The 23224-nt window shown below is 38.8% G+C and overlaps 2 protein-coding genes across 5 annotated transcripts in view; one reads left to right on the forward strand and one right to left on the reverse strand.

Moving 5' to 3' along the window:
- Nucleotides 1–1468, reverse strand: part of C2cd3 (C2 domain containing 3 centriole elongation regulator) — a 104951-nt gene extending 103483 nt beyond the window's left edge. The window contains exon 1 of one of the 4 annotated variants that reach the window (XM_052157584.1): nucleotides 1362–1466. In XM_052157584.1, the coding sequence (XP_052013544.1) occupies nucleotides 1362–1431 (70 nt within the window). In that variant the 5' untranslated portion in view covers nucleotides 1432–1466. Of the gene's footprint in view, nucleotides 1–1070; nucleotides 1318–1361 lie in introns of those variants that run through there. The other 3 variants (XM_052157592.1, XM_052157601.1, XM_052157609.1) reach the window with 3 other exon arrangements.
- Nucleotides 1469–1595: 127 nt separating this feature from the next.
- Ppme1 (protein phosphatase methylesterase 1) overlaps nucleotides 1596–23224 on the forward strand; it is a 53718-nt gene continuing 32089 nt past the window's right edge. The window contains exons 1-3 of the mRNA XM_052157623.1: nucleotides 1596–1841; nucleotides 18565–18658; nucleotides 19119–19211. Coding sequence (XP_052013583.1) covers nucleotides 1741–1841; nucleotides 18565–18658; nucleotides 19119–19211 — 288 coding nt within the window. The 5' untranslated portion in view covers nucleotides 1596–1740. The remainder of the gene's footprint in view (nucleotides 1842–18564; nucleotides 18659–19118; nucleotides 19212–23224) is intronic.

Here is a 23224-nt window from a genome sequence, read left to right on the forward strand (position 1 = left end):
CAGGCTGGCCTTGAATTCAGAGATCTCCCTGCCTTTGCCTCCCGAGTACTGGGCTTAAGGTGTACACCACCACAGCTGGCTCTTTATTTCACTCTTAAATTGAACTTTGCTGCCAAGATCATACAGTCAAGGAGAGAGACTAACATTTTTAGATTTGCTGCTATTTTTGGTTCTGGGTTCATAATATTAACTTTGAATCTTACTAGATTTCAGAAAGATGGTGAATCTAATGTAAATGAAACGAACAATCACAACCCTGGCTTTCCTTTTGGTCAGGACTCTTTCTGAAAGATTTAGAGAAGACTTAAGAACAAAAAAACAAAACAGAGAACTGAGACTACTGCAGGAGGATTAAGTTCAAGGCCAGCCTGGGTTCCATAGGGCCCCCTTTGGTCACGCATAGGAGCTGGATAACTAACAGGATTTAGGTTGGATTTAAGTCATTCTAAGTAAGGAGCAGTCCATATATGCATATACGTTTGAATTTCAACGAATTATCCCTGAGCTTTATGGTAGATCTTTTCTCCACTCCACAGTACACACATTGTTTTAGTTAAAAGAGCTATTTGTATTGATTACTGATTTCAGTATATTCTTATGACGCACAATCACTTCCCAAGAAAAAAGTCAAAGAAGTAGAAAGGTACATACATGAATGGCTTTATTATTTGCTTTTTGGGTCAGTTTCGATGTTCACTACGATGTTCATGTCAGTTACGATGTTCACTACCACACACCCTTTCATCATTTAAGATTTTTCTGGACAGTTATGTCCTTTCCCCCTACTCCGAATCCCTCTAACACACATACATTTATCCTTGAGGTAAAAACACGTTTAATTTTGTTGTTCTAGCCGTATCTATTAATCCTCACTTTGCCTCATTTATCGACTCACAGGAGCTACTTCATTTCCATTCTTTAAAAAAAAAAAAAATCTCTTAACTTTCTGGTTCCCTGGTTCTCTTCTGTCTTCTTTTGTTTTGTTTTAACCGGAGCCGGTTTAATCCTAAATCTCCTTAGGATTCCTTAGCCCTTTTATGTTTTCCGCAATCTTAGACAGATAAAGTTACCTCTCTTCTTGCGCCCACGGCCGCCCCCAGGCACTTGGCCTTTCCGTTGTTTCATGCCGAGCCTGGGCCCTTCGTCACCAATTCAACGCAGGTGCCAGCTCCTAAGCTGTACGCTCCCGCCATCCCTTCCCATGGCGCCTGCGTTCCCCGGCAACGGGCGCCGCTGGGAAGCCTGGGACGCAGGAAGAAACATTCTTCCTCCAACAGTTCCCGGAAAGCGGTGCCAAAAGAAGGGGCCAATAAGAGTCCCGGCAAACCGACTACAACACCCATGATGCTTTGCTTTCCTACCTTTGCGAAGTTGGCCCAAGGCACCTGCAGCTGCGCAAGCGCAAATTGATACACTCTTTGAGGACTTCATTGTCCAGCATGCATTGCCTTCAAGAGGACTCGTCCCGCTAGGGTTGTCGAGTTCTCTGATAGGAGTCTGAGAGATCCGCAGACTCCGTTACCCAGTTTCCTTTGTGCGAAGGTTGTTGCGCACTTCCGGTGGAAGCGCTGGGGCTAGGGGGCGGGGTTTACTGAGCCAGTGGGCGGTAGGCGGCGCTGCCGGTGGCTGGTTGCTGTCCAAAGGCGACTGGGCGTCGTTGGAGGAGTGAGCTGTGACCGGTTGTACTGCGCGTATCGTGAGACGGACCTTGGGCCACTGTTGACGTGCGGCCTCCCTTTGATGTCGGCCCTTGAAAAAAGTATGCACCTCGGCCGCCTACCTCCTCGCCCTCCTCTACCCGGCAGCGGGGGCAGTCAGAGCGGAGCCAAGATGCGGATGGGGTACGTGACTTGTACCTCTCTCCCAGGAGGCCAGGCCCAGGCCATTGGAGATTGGTGTCTGGGCATTCAGAGTGCCATGGGAAGAGACGCTGTGAATTGGAGGAAATGCTGGCCTTGGCCTGGAGATGTTTAGATAGAGTAGAAGGTAGATTCGGGGACTAGGTGAGGCACTAAGGGAGTAGTCCACTGGAGGACTCATAACATTGTTGGAGAAAGGGAATAAGGACAAGGTTGAGAAAGATGAAAGGATAATCTAAGGGATGACAGGAATCAACTCTAGAAGTGATGAGGTTGGGAGAAAGAGTGAATCAGTGAGATGAGGAGAAATCTGCCATAGTTGAGGAGAATAGGGAATGACAGAGAAAAGTTGAGGGGAATTGGTGGATCAAGTAAGTTAGCCAGGAGTAAGAAGGCTTTTACCTGAGGGGTATAGAAAACATCTGAGGCAAAGACTAGAGAGTAGAAGGTTCTAGAGAAAGTTTCCAGAAGTGTTAAGAGTCAGGTTCAAAGAATGAGGGAGAGAACTAGAAAGCTTGGATAATAGGCCTAAGGAAAGACAGAACATGGCTAGGAGACTGTTAAAGGGAGTGAGGGAAGAGGCTAGCAAAATAGGTGGGGTGTGATGAGGAAGACAGCTGAGTTTGGAACAGTGACCACTGATATCCAGAGACTGAGAAATAACTACAAATAGGATTTGTTACATGGAAGCACTGGAGAGGTAAAATCTGTGAAGACCAAAGAAGAAGATTTGGTCAATTGTTTTGTTTTGTCAAGCAAATAGGACCTGAGGGAAATTATGTATTGGTCTAAGAATTAGAAGCACTGGGAGGAGCCACTTAACAATAAAATGGGGGCAAATGGTTTGCTGGAAAGGGAGTAGGGCTCAAGGGTGTGTGTGCTTATGTGCATGGGTTAGAAACATTTATTCATTTTTATGGTGTTGAGCTGGAGCCCAGAACTAGACAAACGCCACATCACTGAGTCTCACTTCCAATTTAATAGCTGAGCTAATGAAAGAAACTTTAGAAATTTAGATCCTTGACAGGCTGTGTCAAGTTATAGGATACTTGCCTGCTGGAGAAAGCATGCTAGTTGAATATAACTAATAAGAGTTGCTGGAAAGCAGAGACTTGGAGAGTTATTGGGCTATTTGGAGGACTACTGATTGTAAAGAGAAAAGAGGTCTGTGTTGTATTTGGGATTTGAGAGAGAAGCTGGTAGATATTTCTGGGGAGAAAATACCAAAGAGATACATTCAGTTCCAAAGAAGTACTATGTCCACAGACTGACCAAAAGGCAAGAAAAGATGGATGTAGTTCTGTGAAGGCTGAGTATAGGAGATGAGAGAGAGTCCTGCTTATTGAAATGGTTGGGAAAATCTGAATCCAAGAGATGATCTATAGTAGGAAAACAAAAAAAAATTGACGGAGGATAGATTATTGATGGAGGCATCATAGAAGGTAAAATGGAATGCTTGTTATAAGATAAAATAAAGATTGGTCTTGAAAAGACATAAAGATTGAACTTTTAACAAAAATAAAGAAAATTTGGACCATTATACCATTTTGGAAAATTAGCCTGTAGTATAAAAATAAATTAATAATTATTCTTCATGTGCTTTTTTAGTTATTGCTTTTTTTGTTATTTTGAGATACGGTCTCACTTTAAGCCAAGCCTAATCCAGAACTCATGATCCTCCTGCTACACCTAGTTTAGGGGCTTTTTTTTTCTAATTACAATTCAATCTAATTACTGGTGTTCATCTATACAAATGTATTTAAATGCTAATTTTAAAGAAAATCTGCATGTTTCAGGTAAGTTTAAATAGATTTCAACTCCTCACTTTGTCAAATTAAGTTTTCTGAAAACGATTAATTGGAGGACAATACCAAGAGAAAATCTGTTCATTAAACAACTTTATAGTTGCTGGTTCTTTATCCTTTTTAAATAATTGCTTTGGTTTTATTGATTTAGGTATGCTTATCCTGGAAAAGATAATGCTTTAGAAAGATGCTGTTCCTTTTTTTCTTTGATACAGGGTCTTGCTTGTAGCCCAGGTTGGCCTGGAATTGAGGCCTACCTCAACTGCCTGTGTACTAAGATTATAGTCACCACACCCTACAGAAAAATGCTTCTGTGTTACAGTGTTATGAAGAGAACAGATGTTGATGAATTTTAGGTGATCCTCAAGTGTCTCATTTTCCTTTTCTGCTTCCTTATTGGTACATGAGCTGTCTAAGAAGTTTCATGCTAATAGTAGAAGAGGTTCTTCCTTTTAGAATCATAAAGCTGAAAGAGAACTTATTGTCCTATTTTACCACTGTGTCTTATGGTTGAGGAACCTGAGAGTCCTAGAAATCTGTATTTTTGCTCCGTACAATAGAGTCAAAGGCAGAGGAAATATTTTAGTAAATGTGAAAACCAAGACTCAAATATTGCTGCTACTAAGTAAGGCATACTTAAAGATTAGTTGGTAGGGCTCTTGGGAGTTCGAATGGAGGTCTAGACAGACTATGCATTTGGTTCATGGGTATCACCCTACTTATATTTGAGTTGTGTATATTGTCACTCTAGGATTCTTTTTTTCAGTCCTTGTACTGACTGGTTTTGTGTCAACTTGACACAAGCTGAAATTATCACAGAGAAATGAGCTTCAGTTGGGAAGTACGTCCATGAGATCCAGCTGTGGGGCATTTTCTCAATTAGTGATCAAGGTGGGAGGGCCCCTTGTGGATGGTGCCATCCCTGGGCTGGTGCTCTTGGGTTCTCTAAGAGAGCAGGCTGAGCAAGTCAGGGGAAGCAAGCCAGTAAGAAACATCCCTCCATGGCCTCTGCATCAGCTCCTGTATCCTGACCTGCTTGAGTTCCAGACCTGACTTCCTTTGCTGATGAACAGCAATGTGGAAATGTAAGCTGAATAAACCCTTTCCTTCCCAACTTGCTTCTTGGTCATGATGCTTGTGCAGGAATAGAAACCCTGACTAAGACAAATCATTTGACCAATCTCATTTCTGTCTGTTTCAAAGCACCTTTTTTTTTTTTTTCAATTTCTTTTTACTTGCTATTTACTTACTGGTTCCTCCCTGCCTTGGTTTGATGGACACGGGGTCTTACTGTATAGCTGTGGCTGGCCTGGAACTCACTATGAAGACCAGATTGATCTAGATCCTCCTGAATTTGCTTCCCAAGTGTGGGATTGTAGGCATTCACCACCACACCCAACTGATTTTTTTGTTTTGTTCTTGTGTTTTGTTTTTGGGGGTTATTTTTGCAACTGGATCTCAGATTGCCTCAAATTTTAGGTAATCCTTTTTCCTAGGCTTCATAGTGCTGGGATTAGAAGTGTTTATCCTGCTTTTTTGCTTCATTTTTACTAAATTTTATGTACATTTGTTTATTCCAACTTTATGAATTCCAAGTTTATGAGTTTTCTTGAGTTTCCATTTGGTTTTTCAAATTGTACTTAAAAATGTCAATATATTCATAGATAATATAGTAATGCTTATGTTTTGCATTGTCACTCAACTTAATTATGAGATTTGATTTAATCTACCCACAGTTCTACAAAATAGATATTCCTCCCCATTTATCAGTAAGGAAATTTTGTATCAAAAGTCACCCAACTGGTATGTGGTAGAACTAGATTTCAACCTAGCTTTAGCTTTTGGGAGTCATTCTTTTTTTAAGTATTCCAGTGCTGCTCTTGGGAAAGGCCTGAAAATCCTGGTGGCATACTTCCTTAATAGATGTTCTTAGATGAAACAAACATATAGTTGTTTGATTTTACTACAGAGTTGAAGCTACTTTCATTACATTGAATTGGGGCCCTTGCCTGGAAACCCTGATATGCTTGAGGGTAGTACCACTTAAACCTCTGCTTGAGACTGGGCAGTGGTGGCACACACTTTAAATCCCAGCACTCAGGAGACAGGCAGGCAGATCTCTGAGTTCGAGGTCAGCCTAGTTTACAAAGTGAGTTCCAGAACATCTAAGGCTAAATGGAGAAACCGTGTTTATAAACAAAGAAACAAACAAACTGGTGCATAGCAATCAGTTGTTTTATGTGTGTGTGTGTGTGTGTGTGTGTGTGTGTATCCATGTCCAATGAATTAAACTAAGCCAAGGGTGGGTTAATTTTTTTTTCCCCTATGAGCACTCTTTCTTTTTGAGATAATATCTTGAAACCCTTAATTCTCCTGTCTCTGACAAGGCACTGGGATTATAGTCATAAACCATATGCTCAAGTAACAGTTTCTTTTAACAAATGTCCATTGACTTGCCTGATACCACAGAATCATTGGCAGAAACAGCATTCAAGCCCAGTACTCTAGATTTTTTAGTTAATTGATCTTCTTGGGTCAAAGAGTGTGGTGTTCAGAATAACACAGATAAAGAAAGAGTACTGTGAAGTGTTTGCTGAAGGGTACAGATTGTGCTGGTAAAAAACCAAATCCCTCTGTTTCTGGTTTGTTTACCTTTAAAATTATATCAAAATAAATTATACATATATGTACATACACACATGCACACACACATATAGTTTATTATTTTTTTCAAGACAGGCTTTCTCTGTATAGCCCTGGCTGTCCTGAAACTAACTCTGTAGACCAGAGCTGTGGTATATTCATACCTCATTTCTTACTTTTTTTAAAATGTATTTTATTTATATGAGTACACTGTACTTACTTTTCTTTCTTATGACTGAATTTATTCTATTGTGTTAGTATATACCCACAATTCTGTCAAAGATTTGCACAGTGGGGGGCAGAGAAGGCCTTTCAGGTTATGAAATAGTTTCTTTTAGAAAAGAAACTATAAAAAAGTTATTTAGTTTGTGTGCATTCACAGTATACATATGGAGGTCAGAAAGCAGCTTGTAAGAGTGGGTTCTTTCCTTCTACCATGTGAGTCTGGGAATCGAACTCAGGTTGTTAGGCTTGATGGCAGCTGATCCACTTTCTGTCCCAAGAACAAACTGTTAATTAATAGTCATTAAAAGGTTGGATGCTGCACTTAGATGTTCCAAATGAGGTGTTGACTACTGTCTCCAGCATATATTATCAGTTTGTTTTGAAGATTAACTGAGAGAATGTATAGAGAACTCCAGCCATTTCAAATTTCACCAGAAAGACTGATTTTGCTTCCAGTCAAGTCTTTTTATCTTCTGCCATTAGCAAGCCATGTATGTAGCTCTGTTTTTTTTTTTTGTTGTTGTTGTTTTTTTTTTGTTGTTGTTGTTTTTTCTGCCTGGGCCTCAACCATGGTATTATAGAAGGAATGTTTTGACACCAAATAGTATAAATCCAATCTTCAGTGAATCTTCAGTGTTACAAAAAGGAGCTTTTATGAGCCATTTTTATAATAGAAATACTATTATTGTAGAATTTAAAACCCTGCTAGCTACATAACAGAACCTGCTTGTTTCCTCCCTAATGCAAAATTTGAGTTAGATAATTTCTAATGCTTTGATTCAAATTATGTATAGTTTTTTTGAATTGTAGCATTTACTTTGAGTGTGTCCTTATCACTAGAAATGGCCACTCCAATTCTACTACAACTCCCAGCCAGCCATCTGGTTGGTTGGGTTTTTTTTTTTTTCCTCTTTAAAATACTGGTAATGAAGGCATCTTAGAAACAGCAGTGCCTTGGCTTAAGTGACTTGCTGCAATTAAACTTAAGTATTAGCCTCTGCTACAAAACTTCTGTGGTGCCTGTGAACTTTATAAACAGTAACACCCTTAGATCTTCTTCAAGTCTATTAGGCCTACTTATATTTGAAACATTTGCTTAAAATATACAAAATATGTTTCTTTTTTTCTTATTCTCTCAGTCTAAAAGTGTTCTCCTTCCCCTTCTGCTATGTTTTATTGTATCATTTTCTTCATTTGCTTATCTCCTAGTAGGAACCATACCACTGTAGCTGTTTTGGCTCCTGTCTGACATAAATAACCTTTGCTATCTTTGCCTTTGCTATCTCTTCCTCAAGAGCTTCCTTAGGATAGGATTTTTGCAGGATTTTGTTGTGGTGCCTTTAAAAAATTAATTTTGCCTTTATGTATTGCGTTTGTGTGTGTGCACAAGTGTGGGAGGGCTGAGCACAGCTCACAGGACTCCTGGCTCCCGCTTTCTACCCTGTGGGCCCTGGGTTAAGCTCCAGTCACCAGGCTCAGTGGAAAGCACATTATCACCAGCCCTCTCTGATACTTCCTTCAGTGCTGACCATTGGCAGAGACCTGTTTTTACCCCCATTCTAAGAATAATCTTATTTTCCCACTGGTGCCTTGAAGATGACTTAACCAGAGCTGTATTTCTTTCTTATGTAAGTTTATAATAGAGTTCAGGTCTCTGATTGAAAACTTTTTTGTAAAGAGGTGCCACCTACACACTGGCGACTTTGCAAAGTTTAGGGACTAGATCAAACATTACACTTTTAAAAAAAGTTTTATTTATTTATTTTATATATATGAGTATAGTGTAGTTGTACAGATGGTTGTGAGCCTTCATGTGGTTGCTAAGAATTGAATTTAGGACCTCTGCTTGCTCTGGTCAACCCTGCTCACTCCAGTTAATCTTGCTTTTTCAGTTCCTGCTCGCTCTGGCCCAAAAAATTATTTATTATTATAAATAAGTGCACTGTAGCTGTCTTCAGACACACCAGAAAAGGGTGTCGGGGTGTCCGATCTCGTTACCTATGGTTGTGCGCCACCATGTGGTTGCTGGGATTTGAACTCAGGACCTTCAGAAGAGCAGTCAGTGCTCTTAACTGCTGAGCCATCTCTCCAACCCAACATTATACTTTTAAATGGGAGCATCAAAAGCTCTTCATAATTATGTCTCAGAGAGTGACATTAAATTTTTATTTACTGGTTGTTGAGGAGTATTAAGCTCAGGCAGCAAACGTGCCACTTATGTTCTTTTCCTGAGCTACACTGTCAGCCCACTGAAGGCTTTTTGCATGTGTCAACTGCTGCATTTAATTTGCTTGCACTCCCTTTTTCCTCTCTACTGCAGGTAGTATACAGACCTACTCTCAGGAAGCTCTGAGGAGACTCTAGCCCATGCCTACTCTCTCCTCTATCACCTGAGTACCCATAACATGCTTTGTCATCTCCACTCCTTAATTTGTATGTCACTAATTGTTTTTTTTTTCATTGTTACTATGTCAAACTTGGGTGGGATAAATTAATGCAAACTCCTGCAGTGCAAAGAGTTTTGTTCCTTTTTTTTCTTTCTGTAGTAGCAAGTTAAAGAAATACTTGTATAAATTTGGTTGGTGACTATATAACACTCATTTCAGATAACTCTGAGGGTTTGTGACCGGTGCAGTCTTCGTTCCGTTCCAGTCCTGCCTTCTGCTGTCTTTGTGACACTCGTTTATATGCAGGAGCAGCAGCTTTTCTCTGAAGGGCTTCAGAGAATGTCTGCTGCGGCCTGGTCTCTGCTGTTCCAAGGTGAAGAAGGCCAGTCAGTACTTGTGTTGTCTTGTGTGTACTTGTGTGTACTTGTGCTGTCACCTCCTTTTTTTTTTTTTTTTTTTTTTTTTGCTTTTGTTTCTTTTAAACAACATTTGAATTGGAATCCAAAGCAGTTTCCTACCTTGATCATATAATTTTCATGTCACTAAACAGCCTCTTCCTATCCTTTCAGACATTACTCTCAACTCATCGGCCATATAGTATTAGAAGGATTGGTGTGAACTTGTCCACAGACATGGTTTTCAGCTCTACTTCAATACTATTGGTTCAGTACTACTGTCTTGTAGAAGAAGATAGATTTTAAAAAGCAAAGAAGGATTCCTTTCTTGGCTTCACTAATTAGAGTAACTTAACTTTGTTTTCTTAAAATATGTAAACTAATCTTACTTAGTTTTAAAAGAGAAAATAGGGTTCTATAAATGCAGACTCATTGTTTAAGGATATATTTATTGTAAGTTATTGATCCTCCTGCCTCATCCTCCCCAGTGCTAGAATCATAGGTACGTACCATCACAACTGGTTCAAGAATCACAGGGGTTTTTTTTATTGTTTTTTTTTTTTTTGTTGTTGTTGTTGTTTGGTTTTTTGGATTTGGTTTTTCAATACAGGGTTTCTCTGTATAGCCCTGGCTGTCCTGGAACTCACTCTGTAGACCAGGCTGACCTTGAACTCAGAAATCCGCCTGCCTCTGCCTCCCAGCGTGCTGGGATTACAGGCGTGCGCCACCACCACCCAGCAAGAAGCACAGTTTTAAATATTTCTATTAAGTAAGTCTATGGCCCCTCCCTCCCATTTAAGTTTAGAGTGGACAGTGTTAAATTGCTGGGGGAAATGGCATATTTTCATTGTTTCTGAGTGTTATTTGTTCCCCCATCAAATGTGAATTCCAAAAACCTAATCACTTTGATGCAAGTAAATAAAATACAAAGGGAGTTTATACTTAAATAAGTAAATTAATCACTATTTTATGAGAATAAAAAATACTGTATTTTTTTAAAAATACCATTAGTCATCAGATGAACCGTTAAGAAAAAGATCTATCAATAAATTGTGACATAATACCTTATAACTTAGAGTTCATTTTCAATTTGGATATAAAAATTTCTCATTTTATATGAGCTCTGTTGGTATGATCATATTTCACTTATGAGTGCATGCAGAAAGGGAAAGGGGAGCAAAATAAAACCAGTGCTTCTGACACATTTTCATATTTAGTCTTCACTCTTGTGAATCATTCTCACCAATATAGTTCTCTGTGCCTCACAGGAACATTGGCCATGGAGTGTTTCTTAGAACCAAACAGCAGCCCACACACCAGCATCATGCTTATGTAAGACCATCCTACCTTTGACATCTGCTGCTGACCTCACTTGACTGTACGTGTAGCCCTCAAACCGTTCAGTTATCGTGGCTAGAAGAGCTTTTTATATCAGTCTCCAAGATTTTCTCCCAAGCTGTCAACACCTGTAATGAAATTTCTGAGTCTGGTTTTGCTAGTTTCACCTCATACAAGTAGTCACAGTCAAGTTAGAACTGTTTCTTGGCCACCTGTATTGTTAAAGCATTGATACCTTAAATATGAAAAGGAATGTATGAGAATTGATGGAGTGTAGTAAAGAAGTTTCTGTTCAATTCCTTGACACCATTTATAGTGATTCCACCTGTATGTCACCTCAGTTCCTCCTCCTCAACATGGTATGAGGCCAGCCTTGTACAGCGTAAGAAAACAGTCAAGGTTATGCCAGTAATATGTTAGGTAGTGAGCCCACATAGGTAATTCTAGTTCATTGAAAATGTTTTGTCCTCTCCAATTTTGATAAAAACAAGTTAGTGGCTATGTTGTCCTCATACTGAGCGAGTAGTGGAACAAAGCAGAGGCCTTTCCCTCTGAACTAAAGTGGAGTTCAGATTATCAAAGGTATAAAATCACAGCTTTTCTTGCTCTGCAGCAGCAGTCTCTCATTTGTGCATTTTAAGCAAAGCATATTTTTATGTTGTCTGACTCAGCAGGTTATATGAGATGATTTTCAGTGGAGTACAGTTTGACTTGCTTAGAGCCACATTATTTGAGCACTCCTGCTGTATGTTCCCTGTCCTGACTAAATACAAGACCTTATATAAACCACCGTTATTTCCACATTGGGCTCCGCAGTGCCTGATATCTGGATAATTTAATATTCTCACCACCAACAAAAAATTAAGACTTGGACTTAGGATTTTCACATGGACAGTATCTCAGTATTTATCATGAATTCTTTTAAAGTGCCTTCTTTGTTCTCTGTTTGGGAGGAGCAGTAGATAAACTGGGGAGACATCTTGAATTTTCCCTTCTTGCTTCATGCCCCACCTTGGTCCTGTCATCATCATTTCAGTTACAGACCTCTTCTCCTGCTTGTCCTTGCCTTTCCTTCCCTGCAGCTGGACAAGCTTCTCCTCACATCATCCTAAGGATTTCTGAGGTTTAGAATTGCCAGCTTTGATGGTTTCGGAAGAACTAATATTATTTTGAGGACAAAGTGGACAACTGATAAGCAGGTGACCTGAGAGCTCCAGCTCATATGCTGTCTGCAGTGTTAGACAAGGTGTCTGACTTCTCTTTATTGTAGTTTTGTTGGTTTTAAAACCCAGAGAGTTGTAGAAGTTAATGTGTGTTTATCTTTGTGGTCCCTTCAACCTGTCAAAACCTCACTCATTTGTAGTAAAGTAATTTAGAAAAAGGAACAAAATCAGAAGTCAAGAAAGATAGAATGACAACAAGATTCAGGAAGATAGAAAACAAATTGGAGAATATTAAGCTGTTTAGCAGAGAAGAACTGAAGACTGTAGGCAAAGGAAAGTACAAGCTGCTCTGTATTGCATCCTATAAAGCGAGGTTCGGAGAGCCCTAAGGAATGTGAGCGTTCTCTCCTTTCTTTTGCCCCAACCCTAGGAATTTTATACTCTTAGCTCTTATATGTAAGCCTGCTCTATTTTGTGTTAATTTTTGTGTGTGATATAAGGAATGGGTTTAGCTTGGTTCTTTTGCAAATGGATAGCAGATTATCCTAACATTTTGGAGTGTGGAGTTCTTTTTCCTAATGCAATATCTTGACATCTTAAAAAACAAAAACAACAACAACAACAACAAAACCCCAAAAGATAAAAACAACAACAAAAAACTTTGTTCAACCGTAACAAATAGATTGTTTTTGAGTTTTCAAATTTTATGTCATTGATATATTCAGTAATGTGTATCTGTGAGCCAACAAGGTATTTTGAGTGTTGTAGCTTTGTAAAAAGTTTAAATCAGGAAGTTTCCAGCTTTGTACTTTATAAAAATTATTACCCTATTATTTCCATGTGAATTTTGGGACCAGCTAGTCTGTTTCTGCTGAGGAGTAGGCTACCATCTTCATAGACATTTCTTTGGCTCTGTAGATTAATTTGCAGAGTCATTCCTCTTAATATTAGATCTCCATATCTATGGATACAGGTGTTTCTCCTTTTATCTGTTAGAGATAGCAAATAAATAAATAAAGATAGATTATATAGATTTTTATGTACAAGCATTACATTTCTTTAATTATTTATTCTAAGTATTTGTGTATGGATGTATCTGATGTATGTTTGCGTACATGTTTGTGTGTGGGTGTCTAGAAGCCACAGATTTATTACTTTATGTGTGCAAGTGTTATGCCTGCATGTATGTATGTATGTATGTATGTATGTATGTATGTATCTATGTACCTATGTACCTATGTATACCATATACTTGCCTGGTGCCCAAAGTGGTCAGAAGAAAGTGTTGGACCCCCAGGAGTAGAGATAGAGATGGTTCTGAGTCACTATATAAGTGCTAGGAATCCAGTCTGGGTCCTTCTCCAAGAGAAACAATTGCTCTTAAAAGCTGAATCAATTCTCCAGCCTTCTGTCTTATTTTTCTGGGATTGTGGTCTCTTACTGGCTCTGGAACTCAGTGCTTTGGCAAGCTTCCCTTGTCAGTAAGCTCTAGCCATCCACCTGTCTCCACCGCAGCACTGGAATTACAGTTCTACACTGCCATGCCTGGCTTTTGCTTGGTGCTGGAATCTGTACTCAGCTCTTCATGCTTGCATGCCAAGCATTTTACTACCTGGACCATCTTCCCAGCCAGCCTAAATATTGTTTAGTTTGTAAAATAAAAATGAAAAAATGTATACTTACTGTTGTTATTGAGGTGGGCATGCATGCCATCCTGTGCATCTGGAGGCCAGAGGACAGCTTTGTGGAGTCAAATTTTTCCTTCCACCTTTCCATGAAGTTCTGGAAATTGAACTCTAGTCTGATTTACCCGCTCAGACATTTCACCTACACCCCCCCCCCACACACACACACACCTCCAACTCCTAGTATTCTTAATAGTGGTACTTTGATAGGATTGTTCTGTTAATTTTACTTTTAGGGTTTTTTTTTTTTTTAAACTATAGAAATATAACTCGTGTTGGTCTTCTAAGTGATCTTAAAGTTTTTTAGTGAATTATTTAGGGTTTTGCCATAGTGTTGAGTAAAAAGTCCTAGTTAAATTACTCTATTCTAAAATTGTACAGAGTGTTTAGGAAGCTGTGCCAGGTAGAGTGATAGTATCCATAGTGATGAAGATCTAAGCCCCTAGAATGTGTGAATGCATCTTTTACATGGCAGAGGAAGCCGGGCGTGGTGGCGCACACCTGTACTCCCAGCACTTGGGAGGCAGAGGCAGGTGGATTTCTGAGTTCAAGGCCAGCCTGGTCTACAGAGTGAGTTCCAGGACAGCCAGGACTACACAGAGAAACCCCGACTCAAAAAACAAACAAAAAACAAAACATGGCAGAGGAAAATTAGTATTGTTAATTAGTTAACCTCAAAAACAAAACAAATCAATTAATAGGATTCTTCAATAAATAGAATCAAGGACAAAATTCACATGAATATCTCAACTGATGCAGTAAAGTTCAACATTCCTTCTCTTGGAAGATTGCATGGCACCATATAGTTAGTTCTGTGTGAGCTAGTCCTCTGGGGAGTCTTTCAGATCAGATCCAGCTCAGATTCTTGGGGTCCCCCCCACACAAAAATCTATCCTGAATTATCTAGATAGGCCCCAAATAAATACAGACATCTTTTAATGAGAAGGAAGGCAGAATGGATTAAAGCCCGAAAGAGATTTGAACTTTCTGCCTTGTGTGCTACCTTTGAACATAGCGGAAGGATCTACAAATTCAGTATTCTAGGCAGCTGCCAGACACTGGAAGTGATGTTTCACATCCTGGGCACCAGAAAAACTCAATACTACTAATTTAATTATTGCTTGTAGGTCTTTTCACTAGACATAACTAGTAGCAATTGAGACAAAAGAAATCATAAGCCACTCATATCTCTACTTTGAAATTAAGGATTAAGATTGTTACTTTGAAATTATATAATTATCTCTCTTCTTTTGCAGTAATAATCTTGAACATTACTCCAATTATCTAATTGCTTTAAATATGTATGTATGTAATATTCAGTATAACAAACTTAAAACCATTAAAAATAACCAGTAATATTAACACATATTGTCTAGAATATCTTTCTAGGTCTCTTTTTTTCCTTTAAGTATGCCATACCAGAAATTTACAGTAAAATAATTATGTTTTGAAGTTATTTGGAAATTTTTCTAATCTACCATTAAATTGATCCATGTTTGTGGAGGAGGCATCTGATTTTTATAAACTAATGTTTGCAAAACAAAAATTGAGTGCAGGGTATGGTGCTGTGTACCTGTCATCCTAGCACTTTGGACACTGGTATGAGTATTGCAGAGTGAGACACTGTCTCAAAAAAATTACAATTAAAAATAAGTAACAAAAATTGAAAACTGTAAGCCACAATGAATATAATGAATAAAATTCATTGATAAAATAAACATATTAAAGTTCTAAACAAAATACTGCAAACCTTATTTCACAACACAAGATCATATACATCATGATCAAATTAGTTTCATTTTGAGTATGCAAATCAATTAATAGGATTCTTCAATAAATAGAATCAAGGACAAAATTCACATGAATATCTCAACCGATGCAGTGAAGTTCAACATTCCTTCTCTTGGAAGATTGCATGGCACCATATAGTTCTGTGTGAGCTAGTCCTCTGGGGAGTCTTTCAGATCAGATCCAGCTCAGATTCTTGGGGTCCAGTGTTTAAAGAGTATGGTGTCTTTCAGCAATAGGGATTTAACTCCATCTTCTGAGAGACAAGCAAGGCCAACAGCAATATCTTACATTGCTTTGGCAGTCTCTGGGACTTCCCTGACCAACAACTCAAAAGGAGACTTCAGATATGGGATTAGTTTTTATTAGATAATCTATGGCTCTTATGGGGAAGTCAGCCCAAATGGGAAAAATGCAAACTATATACATACTTTAATTCATTGTAGCCTTTTTAAACATCCTTACTGTTATTTTATTACCCACTTCTCCTTCTTTCCTTTTCTTCCTTCAAATCATGTGTGTCTTGCTACCTCTAGTGTGTCCTCCCATGGCTTCTTTTTTACTTCCCTGGTTTCTGTTGCTATTCTATGTTGTGTACCCACAACTGAAGAATTAGAGCTAAGAGCCTCAGATGAGAAAGAACATGCCACATTTGTCTTTCTGGGTGCTGGTTACTTCATTCTATTTATTTTTTAGTTCCATTCACTTACCTGCAAATTTCATTATTTCCATTATTTCATTTTTCTTTATGGCTGAATAGTATTCCACTGTGTGTGTGTGTGTGTGTGTGTGTGTGTGTGTGTGTCCCATTTTTTACACCACCCCTCCCCCACCCGCACATTTTCAGTATCCATTTGTCAGTTAAAGGGCTATGCTTCCATTTCCTAGCTGTTATGAATAGAACAGTAATGATGATGTTTAGTCCTTGGCATATGCCAGTGAGTCATAGCTGGGTTATATGGTAGATTTATTTTTATCTTTTTGAGTGTTCTCTATACTAATTTCTAAAATAGCGTATAGATGTTCAGTAACCCTGGCATCTATGGGGAGACTGTTCCGTGATCCCCCCCTGAGTTACTGTTTTCTCTGTTTGAACTAGATAATGTTACGGTTTGTTTCTGGACTGAGTTGATCCTAATCCTTACTTATGTACTACAGGCTTGATTACTACAGTTGTATAGTGTTTCATTTTCTTTTACTGGAAACCTTACTAGGTTTAAGTAAGGGGGATTGTGTTTAATAGCCCCCAAAACATTTAATAGTAGTAACAATGGATTTATACTGAGGCACTAAGCTAAGTGCTATGTTCACGTTGGCTCACTTAATTGTGTCAGCAGATGTTAACTATTGATGTGTCAGGTTCTGTGAATACATGGGGAATGTTCTTGCTCTCAGTATTCTCACAGTAGTGCCAAGTTAGGTGAACTAAAATATTTTTAGAAAACGTATAAATAGAGCAAGCTAGTCTGAGAGTAATGAATAGTGAGAGGGCTAGTTTAATCTTCGTACCAGCCTGAATAAAATTGACAGTACAGCCCTGTCAGACATGGAGAGGCTCAGCTTGTAGAAATTAAGTACTGTGTTTAAAGTCACACAAGAAAGACAGAATTGGGTTATAAAAATAAACGTATTAAGTAGAAAATTTTTGTAGGTTTAGCAACTATTTTTTAAAAATATATTGTCTTGTCATTTTCTTTTTCTCTTCTTTTCTCTAGAAATAGGTTGTTTGGGGTCAAAGTTCAGGCCTATCACTCTTAACTCAGTTGCAGATGGGTTTGTAAGTAGAATTGTATTGGACCTGCGTGTGGGGCCCAGAGTGTATGCGCATGTGTTTGTGAAATGGAGTGTCTGCAGCTCCTGTTAGACTCTGAATCTCTTCTGTGAGCACAGTGAAGGCTCTGAATTAGGCACAAGCCAGATTTGCTTTATTCCTCTCTGCCAAAGACATAGTAGGAAATAGAAATTGTATATCCATTTTGTTGGATTTAAAAGTAATTTTACTTTGACATAAAATGATTTTGTATGCACTGACCTATCAAAGTAGTTCTTATTTTAAAATAAGACTTAATTCACCTTTAGAATTGATTCTGATTCTGTCTGACATTACTCATATTGTAAACACCCCTGAGTTTTGTTGGTTACCTTTTCAAAGGTCAATTCTTTCTTCTTAATTCCATTGCCAATCAAGGTTGTTATAAAGTATTTTCACTGCTGTGCAAACAGTAATTCAGATACATTCCTAAAAGTTATAGACACTGCTGTCATGACTGCCTTCTTTGAAGACAGTCTTTGGCTGATTGGGAAATGAAAAGGAACATGAAAAAGTTTGATATTGATGTGAAAAAGTAATATTGACTAAGGATAATTTTTTTTTTTTTTTTTTTTTTTTTTGGGATTTGGTTTTTTGTCGAGACAGGGTTTCTCTGTATAGCCCTGGCTGTCCTGGAACTCACTCCGCAGACCAAGCTGGCCTCGAACTCCGAAATCCACCTGCCTCTGCCTCCCAGAGTGCTGGGATCACAGGCGTGCGCCACCACTGCCCGGCGACTAAGGATAATTTTAATAAGAGTAAACTAAGAAGAATGAGCATATGTACCATGGTCAGTGAAAAAAGTAGATTTTATAATGTATGTAGATAATCAGAGTTTATCCATAATTAAAATACGTTAATTACTTCATTGTATAAAATCTTTGTTTTGTTTTTTACTTTTTTATTAGATATATTCTTCATTTGCATTTCAAATGTTGTCCCCTTTCCTGGTCTCCCCCTGCCCCCCAGAAGTCTCATAACCCGTCTCCCCTCCCCTGTTCCTCAATCAACCCTCTCCTGCTTCCCTGTCCTGGTATTCCTCTACACTACGGCATCAAGTCTTTCCAGCACCAAGGGCCTCTCCTCCCTTTGGTGTCTAACATTTTGTTTTGTTTTTTGAGATAAGGTCTCGCTATGTAGCCCTGGCTGTCTTGGAACTGTACACCTCTGTACAGCAGGCTGGCCTCGAACTCAGAGATCCACCTGCCTCTTCCTCCAAAGTACTGGGATTCAAGGCATGCACTACCATGCCTGTCAATTGTATAAAATCTTAACGTTTACTCTTAAATCTGTTTGGACCTATTTAAATAACTGTATATGGTGGTTTGTGAATTCTTTGTGTCTTTATGAGAAAACACTCTTGCTATTTTCATTTCAGATTTACAGTTATCTATTGACCAAGATTTTACCTTCTTACATATAACTTTTATTTGAAACAGTTCTCTTTTTTTTCTTCCTCTCCTTAGCCCTGGACGGAAGCGGGACTTTACCCCTGTCCCCTGGAGTCAGTACTTTGAGTCAATGGAAGATGTGGAAGTGGAAAATGAAACTGGCAAGGATATATCCTCTCAAAGGGGCTACTGCATAAGGATGGGGGACTAAGTCAGACTGGGGAAGCTCCTAAACATTCTTTTAATCCCCACCAGACCCTTACACAGTCTGGAATATTACCTTTATGCCTTTGGCAGAATCTATCTTGGCTGCAGTTGTCTGACACATGGCAAGGGATTGAGACTAAATTCCTGAAAGTAATACTCTGAGTCCAACAAGCTGAAGTGACTTAGTTTCTAGAAACCAAGTACTGAGTCCTCTTCAGGGAAAAGGAAATACTTATTTTTCATTGAAAAGAAGGCATACTGCTGCAGACTTCAAAACAGTCTCGATATCTCAGAAACATGTAAAGTTTCTTTGGAAGTCTGCAGTTTTCATATAAGTTGTATACCCTGTTTGTCTTTTTTAAAAAACAAGTATTGTTATGATTAAGCAAAACCTTAAATCTATTGTCTTTAACTGTTCATACACTTTTCGAGTTTACAAGAGTGGTTCTGAGGGTCCAGTCCTGCTGCTGCTTCATGGAGGAGGCCATTCTGCCCTTTCTTGGGCAGTGTTCACAGTAAGTTGTTGGGATCAGAAGCTGGTGTGTTGGCAGTCATTTTTTTCTGGGTAGACTTGACTAGTTAGCTCTTTCTTCCATGTGCATTCGTTGTTGGGAAGAAGGTGTATACGTGCATCTCTGAACACCTGGCTGGTGGTGCTCTGGTCTACAGTGCAGGGTATGGGCTATATGAATGCTGCAGCAGCTGACAAGCAAGGAGGTGCTGCTAAGAAAGATAGCAACATGTTCATAAAAACGAAGTGATCTCTTCTTGTATAACAAGCAAATAGACACACTAATTCTGTTTACCACTGAAAGACAAAACGTGGGGGCAGGTGGGAGTGCAGCACTAGGTGCCTGACCAGATGGTCACGCATCATTGCCCGGAGTGTTTTTTTCCTGGATGTGGGGATAACTGGGGTTCAATATGAAATCCTCAGCACTCAAGGATTTGACTTTTGGTTACTGTTTCTTTCTCTTACTGTAGGCAGTGCTCATGATTTGCCTGTGAGCACCACACTCTCATGTCTCTATCAGTGCTGCCAAGTAGAAATCTAATGTAAAACACTTGTTTTTCATCTAATGTAAAACACTTGTTTTCGAGTAAATATATGTATGGAATAGGCTAAAAAATAAGTGAAATTATTTTTAAGAGTTTTTTGTCTGAATCATTGTACCCAAAATTCCTCAACAGGTAATCAATATAAAAATTATTGACATGAGTCAGTTTTGTTATTGTTGTTGCAATTAACAGAGTGCCACATATAGGAAAATTTATTTGTTTTTGTTTTTGTTTTTTTGGATTTGGTTTTTTTTCGAGACAGGGTTTCTCTGTATAGCTTTGGCTGTCCTGGAACTCACTCTGTAGACCAGGCTGGCCTCGAACTCAGAAATCCACCCGCCTCCCAGAGTGCTGGGATAACAGGTGTGCGCCACCACCGCCTGGCTTATAGGAAGATTTATAAAAGAGGTTTATTTTGACTCATAACTTTTTTTCAGGATTTTTTTAATGAAAAATTTCATACAACATATTTAGATCATGTTTTTCAATTTTTCACTTCTCCCAGTTCCTCTCAGATCCCCCCCAACAATTAAATTTTATGTTCTTTTTTCCCCTGTCTTTCAAAAACAAAAACATGAAATAAAACCAACCAAAAAACATTGCAAAAATGAAAAAAATCAAAACAAACAAGCAAAAGACAAGACAAAAAAAAAAAAAAAAGCCCCAAATGAAACAGAAAGTCTACAGAAATATCATTGAGCTTGTTTTGTGTTGACTGACTCTTCCTGGGCATGAGGCCTGCCCTGCAGTTTGGTTGATGTACCCAGTGAGATTCCATTGTAGAAAAGTGATTTTCCCTTTGCCAGAAGGTATCAATTGCAGATAGCTTCTTAGTTAGGGTAGAAAATCCATATTTACTTCTTCTTCTTGGTGCTGGGACCCCCATGTTGCTTAGCCTTTGTGAGTTCAGTGTGCATCAGTCCTGTGATGTCTGGAAGACACTGTTTCTTTAGAGTGATTCATCACCTCTGCCTCTTACAATCAACATAGATCCCTGAGCCTTGCAAAGAGGACACTGATGATGATATACCATTTAGGACCCTGAGTGTTCCAAAGTTCCCAAGACTCTTTGCACATTGTTCAGTGTAGGTCCCTATTTTAATTCCCATCTACTGCAAAACACAGTTTCTCTGATGTGGGTTGAGTGAGGCACTGATCTATGGGTATAGCAGTATGTCATTAGGATTCATTCTATTGCTGTATTCCTTTAGCAGAATAATAGTAGTAAGTTTCTCCCTAGGCCTATCTAGTCTCAGGTTCTTGGCCATTTTAGCAGTGTCAGATATGGGTTTCATCTCATGAAGTAGGCCTTAGATCCAGTCAGAGAGTGGTTGGTTACTGTTGTTGCATTTCTGCTACTAATATAACAGTTTATCTTGTAGGCAGGTCACTGTTGCAGGTTACAGGGTTTGTTGCTGGGAGATACTGATGATTATCGTTTTCCTCCACTATTGTGCAGTGCATGTAGGGGTGAAGCTTCTAATTAAGTACAAACTCAACTTCTCCGTTTTCAGTGACATAAGTGTCTTCAGCAGTAGGGCCTTAATCAGGTTGTGAAGCAGAATCAATAGCCTAGGTAATAGCCTATAATGTCTGAGAGTTTTCATGGAGCCTCCCTTGGCCAATGACTCAACAAGATGGAACCACTCCTGGCACAGGAGGTTTTACTTGGTGGCATAACCTATATAGTTGGGTCGTTGTCTTCCCCCATTACTTGGTGACTCCATATATGTATATTGGATTCCTTTCATATATGTATATATTTTGGGAAGCTTCTACAATAGTAGGTTTGCATATGGTTTTTCAAATGACTTGTAGTGTTAGTTGTCATATTCTCTCCTTTTCCCTTCTCTCCCATCCTCCCTCCCTATTTTATCTTCCAACTTTTTTCTTTGTCTCCCTATTATGTTATAGTCTGTTTCCCCTTCCTTAGGTGTTCCTGTCCTCCCTCACCCCCCAGTCCATGTGTACTACTTAACCTCTGCAGTTATGTAAATTGTAGCACACATATTGAAAATTTAAAAACTAATATCCACACATAAAAGAAAATATACAATATTTGTCTTTTGGGTTATGGTTGTCTTACCATGATTTTCCCCCAACTCTATCCATTTACCTGAAATTTTCTTTTATTCATTCATTTGTTTATTCATTCATTTATTTTGTTGAGGCAGGGTTTTTCTGTGAAGCACTGGTTGTCCTGTAGACAAGGCTGGCCTTAAACTTAGATCTGCCTGCCTCTGCCTTCCAGAAGTGATTCCATTGCTAGAATTGAAAGTGTATGCTACCACTGGCTAGGTACCTGCGAATTTTATAATTTCATTTTTTTAATAGCTGAATAATATTCCATTATGAAAATGAACCCCACTGTCATCCCTCTGTTGATGGACATCTAAGATGTCTCCATTTTTTGGCTATTATGAATATAGCTGCAGTGAACATGGTTGAGTAAGTGTCTCTGTAATAGAACGTAGAGTCCTTTATATTCTCGAGTGGTATAATTGAATCTTGAGGTAGGTTGATCTTCAGCTTATTGAAAAACTACCACACTGGTTACCACAGGGGCTCTTCCAGTTTGTCCTCTCAACCTCAGTTTGTAAGTGGTCCCCTTCACCGCATCCTCATCAGCATGTGCTGTCATTTATTTTATTATTATTGTTTTGTTTTGTTTTTCATGACAGGGTTTCTCAAAACCCTGTATAGCTGGCTGTCCTGGAACTTGCTCTGTAGATCAGGCTGTCATTTATTTTATTGATCTTGATCAGTCTGACTGGTATAAGGTAAAATCGCAAAGTAGTTTTAATTTACACTTCTTTGATGGTTAAGGATGTTGAACATTTTTAAAGTGTTTTTCAGCCATTTTTTGCTCATCTTTTTAGAACTATCTGCTTAGTCTGTGTCCCATTTTTAAATGAGTTATTGTTTTCTTAATGTTCAGGTTTGTTCTCTCTCTCTCTCTCTCTCTCTCTCTCTCTCTCTCTCTGTGTGTGTGTGTGTGTGTGTGTGTTATAGATATTAACCCTCTGTCAGATAATTGAGTTGATAAAGATCTTTATCGATTCTGTGGCTGCCACTTTGTCTGCATGATGATGTCCTTTGCCATGCAGAAGGTTTTCAGCTTCATGAGGGACCGTTTATTAATTGTTGGTCTTGGTGCCTGTATTATTGGTGTTCTGTTCACAAAGTCCTTTCCTGCGCCAGTGAGTTCAAGCCTATTCCACACTTCCTCACCTATGAAATTCAGGGTGTACAGTCTTATTTTAAGGTCTTTGATCTATTTGGAGTTGAGTTTTGTGCAGGGTGATAGATCCGGATCTATTTGCATTCTTCTACATGCTGACACCCAGTTAGACCAGCAACATTTGTTGTCTTTTCTCTAGAGTATATTTCTAGCTTCTTTGTAATATATAAATAGTAAGTAGGTAAGTAAACCAGGTGTTTGTAAATACGTTTACATAGGTCTAGTTTT

Source organism: Apodemus sylvaticus, chromosome 1 (genome assembly GCF_947179515.1).
Source record: "Apodemus sylvaticus chromosome 1, mApoSyl1.1, whole genome shotgun sequence".
NCBI lineage: Eukaryota > Metazoa > Chordata > Mammalia > Rodentia > Muridae > Apodemus > Apodemus sylvaticus.